At 39.1% G+C, this 8,389-nt stretch overlaps 1 protein-coding gene and 1 pseudogene across 1 annotated transcript; both read left to right on the forward strand.

Annotated features, from left to right (window-relative positions):
* Nucleotides 1-969: 969 nt before the first annotated feature.
* On the forward strand, nt 970-1,693 carry LOC131021545 (borneol dehydrogenase, mitochondrial-like; annotated as a pseudogene).
* Nucleotides 1,694-5,610: 3,917 nt separating this feature from the next.
* Nucleotides 5,611-6,812, forward strand: LOC131021554 (borneol dehydrogenase, mitochondrial-like). The gene is made up of 2 exons (XM_057950791.1): nt 5,611-5,807; nt 5,940-6,812. Exons 1-2 carry the CDS (start codon nt 5,785-5,787, stop codon nt 6,718-6,720), a joined length of 804 nt encoding a protein of 267 aa, XP_057806774.1. The 5' UTR covers nt 5,611-5,784; the 3' UTR covers nt 6,721-6,812.
* The last annotated feature ends 1,577 nt before the right edge of the window (nt 6,813-8,389 follow it).

Genomic DNA, 8,389 nt, shown 5'->3' on the forward strand with positions numbered 1-8,389 from the left:
GTAAATAAAGAGTGTTTGTAAGGATAAAATATAAAGGTGGATGGTGGGGACCATGGCTTAATCAATTTTTGTGTAAATAGACTATATTACCCTTAAAAAATATAGTAACAAAAATAAATAATAAAAAAGTGAGAAAAAAATAAAAAAGAAAAATATCAAAACATAAATTAGAAAGAAAGTGGTGATGGCAGCGATTGCGGCGCCAGCCTGTCCTAGTAGTCTGCCGGAGGTGGAAGGAGGGCAGCGGCTGGTGGCTATTTCTGTTCGGCCGGACTGCGGCAATGATTCTCGTCTCTGACGGACTAACCGAGAAGGGGGGAGATGTTGAGCAGCAGCAAACGGCGGCAATGGTGGCTTTGTTACAGTTGCTCGGTGGGGACGAGGGGAAAACAGGTCGATGGTGGCGACTCCACCTGCTACTAAGCCTACTATTATGCGGAAGAGAAAGAAAGCGGGCGGATACGTTGTTGCTGTCACAGCGACAATGTTGGCCGGAAATTGCGAGGAATGAAAGAAGGAAAGGTGGATCAAGATTTGAGAAAAGAGAGAGATGATGTTGCCGTCGAGAGGTAGACTATAGGGAACGACACGACATAGGGGGTTGAAGGCTGCGGCCTATGACTGTTGTTGTTCGCCGGAGTTTCTAAAGAGGAATCGGCAATTTGATGGAGGGGACGAAGTTGAAAAGGGGTGAGACCGTGAGGGGGAAGATTTAATTTTTTTTTTCTTTTATTCAAATTTTAGTAAAATAAAATTCAAAATTTCAAAATTTAATATTGTTAAATTCAAATAATAAAAGGGTATATTTGTAAAAATGTACCTAATTAATATATTTTTATTTTTATGATCACTATCAACTTTTACTTAATCAAATTGGCTATTTTAATTTTTGCCACTTAAAGGAAACCCATAGGAACAAATAAAATAAAGGAAACGCACCACAACAAAAAAAAATTAAGGAGTGCCTCAATGGCCTCAACTTCTCTAAGAAGGTAAGTTCAACATTCCCATTTTTCAATATCAAGTCGAAAACATCTTTCTATAATAACCAAAAATGTCGAATTAATTTCATGCTTCACGTGACAATATATAGGCTCGAAGGAAACGTAGCCCTAATAACCGGCGCCGCCAGCGGCGTCGGAGGCCAGATTGTTTTCCCGGCATAGAGCCAAGGTTGTAATAGCGGACATCCAAGACCAATATTGGGACGCGATATCTGCAAAGATTTGGGACCACCGTCGTCGGCCACGTTCGTCCACTGCGACGTGACCGAAGAATCCAACGTCGAGACCGCCGTGTACGGGAAACTAGACATCATCGAAGGCTCCGACCGGGTCAAGATCCTGGGCTGCCAGCTGTCCGATTTCAAGCGCGTGAACCTCGTCAAGCACGCCGCCCGAGTGTGCGGAGCGGGAGCATCATCACGACAGCAAGCGCGGCCTCTCACATGCCTACACCATTTCGAAGGGCTAACATGAAAATGGGATCCGAGGTATATTCTCCAACCTTAAAGGAGTGAGTCTGATGCCGGAAGACGTGGCAGAAGCTTTTCTTTATTTGGGAAGTGATGAATCTAAGTATGTGAGTGGGCATAACCTCATGGCTGATGGACGAATTTCTATCATGAATCAAGCATGCAACATATTTGATTTCATCAATTCCTAATACCATCGATGGGGACTCTTCATTTCATATGTCGCTACTGAACCACCCACGCATGCAATGCGTGAAATCTATTTTATAAATTAGGATATTAAATAAATTTAAAATATACTTCCTCCTTCCATTAGGCTTGTCCCATTTTTGGGCACAGTTATTAATGAGAGTTAAATTAGTGTAATAAAAGTGTGTAAAGGTGATAGGTCATATATATTATTTGTAGTGTAAAATTATTACGAAAAATAGAAACATGACAATATCAATGGGACAATCCAAAAAAGAAAACATGACAAAATCAATGGGACGAAGGGAGTATATAATAAATATTAGATAATAATTTACTTAAATTAATTTAAATTTAAAATATATAATAAATATAAGATGAATTTTAATATAATAATTTACTTAAATTAATTTTTAAAAACAGAATGGTAAAAAATAAAAAATTGAAGTTACTATTATTTTGACAACTTGTAATCGTTATTACATACTCTCTTCATCCATATCGTTTCCACTTTTGCCATTTTGGTCCGTCCACGATATCGTTTTCACTTCGATTTATAGCAGAATGGTTCACAAACTCCACTCACAATAATAATGGGATCCAAACTTCACTCACGATAATATTTATTGCTATTCACCATTTTCTAAAAATTTATGTTGTTCATAAAGTGAAAATAATATCGTGGACGGAAGGAGTATTATATATATAGATATAAATGTTTCATGATATCAACGTATGTGACGTGCATAACGTGTTTGGCATAATGAAGCATGAATATAGATATATCTTTGTTGTTAGGTTGTATGTATATATACTCCAATGGATATTCAATTATTCACGTACATGTGTATTTTATTTTGATGTTCGATACTAGGATGACACGTATCATTAATTCGGGTATTATACATTATATATATTGTTCTAAATTTTGGATTATTGTTTTTTTATTTCACAAATTAAAAAAGAAAAAAGAAGATTTGGTTCGTCTTCAATTTGGTGTTTCTATTTCGTCATATTATATAATTCACAAAATTTCCAATGCATTCGGGTGTACCGTATACCTAAATTAACCCGTATTCAGATCCTGATCCACATATTAATCCGAACTTATATTTTGACCCATATCATATAAATGACAGTATTTTTTCATTTTTATATATCTAAAATCATCCCTAAAATTAAACGCTCCTAATAATTTTAATTTGTTTAAATCCTAGTTAATTAATATAGCTTTAAAGTCAATGCAAACAATTTTACAAAACAACTTTGACTAATTTTTAGGCGCCTATACTATCTCTAGGGGTGAGAAAATAGGGTTCGGGTATAGGGTATCCGATTATCCGACCTAAAAAAATCGGGTATCGGGTACCCTATACTCGAAAAATTCGGGGTCGGATTTGGGATCGGGTTGTTTAGGGTGTAAATTAAAAATCAGGTATCGGGTATACCTGATCGGGTATCGGGTATACCCGAATACCCGAATATTAAAAATAAGGGTGAATTTTAAATTATAAAATTAATTTTTAATTTCTATTTATATAGGGCAAATGCTGAAAATAGGGGCTACATTTTCAATTTTTTTATAAAAAAAAATAGAATATTTCGGGTATTAGGGTATTAAGCTAAATCGGGTAATTCGGGTACCCTAATACCCGAAATACCCAATTTTCACACTTTGACTTGACATATGCAATTTTATTCGGGTAATTTAGGGTACCCGAATACCCGAGTCGGGTATTAGGGTACCCGATTTTTTTTCGGGTTCGGGGTCGGGATTAGGGTTTTGGTCATATTCGGGATCGGGTACTCGATTTTTTCGGGTAGGGTACCCGATCCTGACCCGATTCCCAGTCCTACTATCAAATTGAGTGGGTTAGTAGAGGAATTGGAGCTAGGGATGACAACGGCTGGATCTGGACCGGATCTCATTAATATCAGATCCAGATCCATTTTAATATTTTATTGGATCTAGATCGGTCCCAGATTCAACGGATCTAAAAATTTGGGATTCAAATTCAAATCCGCGGGTCCAGATCCATGGATCTTCTGTTTTTAAATAAAATTTTAAAAACAGTCGCAAAATCAACAATATCTAGTTTCCTTCATAAAAATTATTGCACAAAACATATTCATGCAATACAAAGTTTCAACATAGAAAAATAAGTCACTAAAAATTCAAAATAAACAAATCCCAATGCTCAAGTCAATGATAACAAGTCTTTCAAATTACATTTCTTAAGAAAAAAAGTGTTATCTAGGCCTAAAAGAAGTTATGGAGGGTTCATGTTCTTATAGTGACCTATTGCACCCCTTTATCTTGGGTTTCACGCTAAGACTAATGAGCTTTAAAATGATGCTTGGGGATTGCTTCTGCCCGTACTGTGCTTCCAACTACCGCCCACTCTTCTCTTCTCGGCTTACCCCTTTTTCCTTTTCAACTCTTTTAATTTTAAGGTGATCCCGGGCGGTTTATAAATAACTCTTCTTTCTTTAGTTAAGGAGTGACTCACATGATTCAAAGGTGAATCACATTCTCAACCACACCGCCCAATTGGCTTTTGTGTACGAGTAACAGCCGGTGGAATCGAGAAGCCTTATCTTTCCTAAGCCGATAGATTCCCTTTTTCTTCCTCCATCTTATCTTCCTTTGAGCAGAGGAAGAGGATCACCCAGGTTCGGGTCCATAGGCAGTGACAATTGCCCTATGAAGACTCGCGAAACTCCATAGTGTATTGTTTTTAATTTTAAGTATATTTAATATTATTAATAAAATAAATATAAAATATTTAATATATATCAAATAAAACGGATCCATAGGTCAGATCTGAGTTGAATTCAGATCTAAAAATTTCAAGATCCAAATCCAGATCCGTTTTAAAAATTGAGATCCAGATCCGAATTCAGATATGTCGAATCCAAAAAATTGAGATCCAGACTCTAAAAAACGAATCTGAATCCACGGATCTGGGCGGGTCTAATTAGAGCCACCGTTTCTATATTCCAAGTTTCAACCAAACACCAATCGAAGTACCCGATTTTCACAGTTTGACTTGACAGATGCAATTTTGATCGGGTAATTTAGGGTACTCGAATACCCGAATTTTTTTCGGGTTCGGGGTCGGGATTAGGGTTTTGGTCTTATTCGGGATCGGGAACCCGATTTTTTCGGGTAGGGTACCCGATCCTGACCCGATTCTCAGCCCTACTATCAAATTGAGTGGGTTAGTAGAGGAATTGGAGCTAGAGATGGCAACGGCTGGATCTGGACCGGATCTCATTAATATCAGATCCAGATCCATTTTAATATTTTATTGGATCTAGATCCGTCCCAGATTCAACGGATCTAAAAATTTGGAATTCAAATTCAGATCCGCGGGTCCACGGGTCCAGATCCATGTATCTACTGTTTTTAAATAAAATTTTAAAAAAAGTCGCAAAATCAACAGCATCTAGTTTTCATCATAAAAATTATTGCACAAAACATATTCATGCAATACAAAGTTTCAACATAGAAAAATAAGTCACTAAAAATTCAAAATAAACAAATCTCAATGCTCAAGTCAATGATAACAAGTCTTTCAAATTACATTTCTTAAGAAAAAAAGTCTCCATAGTGTATTGTTTTTAATTTTTAGTATATTTAATATTATTAATAAAATAAATATAAAATATTTAATATATATATCAAATAAAACGGATCCACGGGTCGGATCTGGGTTGAATTCAGATCTAAAAATTTCAAGATCCAGATCCAGATCCGTTTTAAAAATTGAGATCCAGATCCGAATTCAGATCTATTGGATCCAAAAAATTGAGATCCAGACCCTAAAAAACGGATCTGAATCCACGGATCTGAGCGGGTCCAATTAGAGCCAGCGTTTGTATATTCCAAGTTTCAACCAAACACCAACCGAAATATTTACAGTATAATTGAAATACTATGAATTTGGTACGTTAGGTAACTAGCTTAATTGATAGGTTTGGCCATTAGGGTTAGGTTCTAGGACAAGGATCCAAATCAAAAAAATCCAAGAGTGTTGATCTACCGGTGAAGTGATCAATAAAAGAAAACTCGCGACAACAAAAAGAGACAAAACAAGCTAACGAAAGGGTGCGCCAATATGGCCTCAACTTCTCTAAGAAGGTAAGATCTACATTCACATTTAATTTTCAATAATCAATAATTTAGTCGAAACACAAAAGCATCATTGTATAATAACCAAAAATTAATGATTTAATGTTGTAATTAATTAATTTCATACTTGACGTGAGTTAGGCTTGAAGGGAAAGTAGCCTTAATAACCGGCGCCGCCAGCGGCATCGGAGAGGCCGCCGCCAGAATGTTTTCCCGGCATGGAGCCAAGGTTGTAATAGCGGACATCCAAGACGAATTATCACGCAATGTCTGCAAAGAATTGGGACCGCCGTCGTCGGCCACGTTCGTCCGCTGCGACGTGACTAAAGAATCCGACGTCGAGACCGCCGTGGACACGGCCGTCTCGACGTACGGGAGGCTAGACATCATGTTCAACAACGCCGGCATCGCCGGTGCCCCCCAGATCAAGATCCGGGATTGCCAGCTGTCGGAGTTCAAGCGCGTCGTCGACGTGAACCTCGTCGGCGCGTTCCTCGGGACGAAGCACGCCGCCCGAGTGATGATCCCGCAGCGATACGGGAGCATCATCACGACGGCGAGCGTGTGCTCCGCCGTGGGCGGCTCCTCCTCCCATGCCTACACCAGCTCGAAGCACGGCGTGGTGGGGTTGATGAGGAACGCCGCCGTGGAGCTCGGGAGGCACGGCGTGCGCGTGAACTGCGTGTCGCCGTATATTCTGCCTACGCCGCTGTCGAGGGATTTTGTGAAGGCTAACGACGATGGGATTCGAGGCTTTAATTCCAACCTTAAGGGAGTGAATTTGATGCCAGAAGATGTGGCGGCTGCTGCCCTTTATTTGGCGAGCGATGAATCTAAGTATGTGAGTGGGCATAACCTTATGGTTGATGGAGGATTTTGTATCATGAATCAAGGACTCAACGTATTTGATATGATCATATGACTTTACTTTGAATCCATGGGTGGAGTATTTTGTCGGATCTTGTATTTCATGATATTAATAAATAAAATGAAGCATGAGTCAGTGCTTGAAAATTAACGTGTGTTTGGAAAATATCTATATATGCACGATTTCTTAATTTTTTTATAACTATTGTTGGGACAAATCTTTTTCGAGGGAACTCCTAATAGTATATTGTCAATTATGTAGATAAATTAAATTTTTGTTTCGAGGTTCTTTTCCGCCGCTGCGGGGGAGTGGGAGGGGGATAATGATATTTATGACAATTTCCTTTATGAAAAAAGATAGTGTACACAGTAAGAGATATATCTGTATAAGAGCATTTGCAACGCTCTACTCGATCTCCCTTATTCGAGTAAGGGCGAGATTGAGTAGGGCAATGCAGTCGGCCTCTACTCGAGGGCTACGCGAACGATTGGGTGCTACTCGAAGGACGGTGTAATTGGCGCGTGTTGTACACACGCCTCATGAAAAAAAAAAACAAATTCAAATTTGAAACCAGCGGTTTTGTCCGATTTTTTTTTCCTTTTTTTTTGCCTTCAATGACTATTTTGCCGATTTTTTCCTTTTTTTTTTTTTTTTTTAATTTCCTATCTATAAATACCCCTAAACTCCTTCATTCACACAACAACAATTCTTCTCATTCACTCTTCCAATATTTATCTTTCAGTATTTTTTTTTTCAAAAAATGGCGGAACCTTTGCACGATTCTTCGTCTGATTCATCCGACGACGTAGCTTAAGCGATCATGGACGAGATAGAGTTGCACAAACAATTGATGTCTCAAATCTACTCCCAACCGACGCCGGAACGTGTTAGACGTCCCCGGTCTTACGTCCTCCGTGATCGTGAGGATGCCCATCTACATCTTATGCAAGACTATTTCAATGAAAATCCAACGTACGGGCCTACATTTTTCTGACGTCATTTTCGAATGCAGAAGGAGCTGTTCTTGCGCATCGTGGAAGCTGTTCAAGGTGTCGATAGTTACTTCCAGATGAGCAGTGATGCAATAGGTTGAGACTCTCTCACGCCTTTGGAGTCCTTCAAGCTTGGTGGGGAATCATTCGAAGCCCGTAGTGTAATTGGTACGTGGAGCATCTCAAGGACACCATGGTGTGTTGCATCATTCTCCATAACATGATTGCGGAGCACGAATGTGAAGCGGCTACCAATTGGAGAGATGACGACGCAGGACACGGGGCGTCTAGCAGTGACTCGATGGAGAGTGCTCGAGCAACCCCGGTTTCCTTCGAGGAATACGTGCAAAGAGATACACTTCTCCGAGATGTGTGTCAACAGTGCGTGCAGTGTCTTGTGGTACAAAACTCTTGCACATTTGGCTTGGGTGATGGAATCGCCTGTCTAATGTCTTCAATTTCTTGAAGTACACTATCTGACTTGGATTAGTGATTACTCCCATAGTCCACTTCTAAGAATCGTGTGTCATTGCTAATAACCACCTTCTGATTCTTTAGGACTAATTGCAAAGATACATAACTCATCATCGAACATATTTTTCCAAGAGTGACCTATTTCTTCTCTCCACCACACCATCTTATATAGGGATTACACGGTGTAGTAAACTGGGTTGGAATCCCAAACACTGACAATGAATCAGAAAAGATCATTCCTAACACATTATTGGCCC

This window comes from Salvia miltiorrhiza, chromosome 1, assembly GCF_028751815.1.
Source record: "Salvia miltiorrhiza cultivar Shanhuang (shh) chromosome 1, IMPLAD_Smil_shh, whole genome shotgun sequence".
NCBI lineage: Eukaryota > Viridiplantae > Streptophyta > Magnoliopsida > Lamiales > Lamiaceae > Salvia > Salvia miltiorrhiza.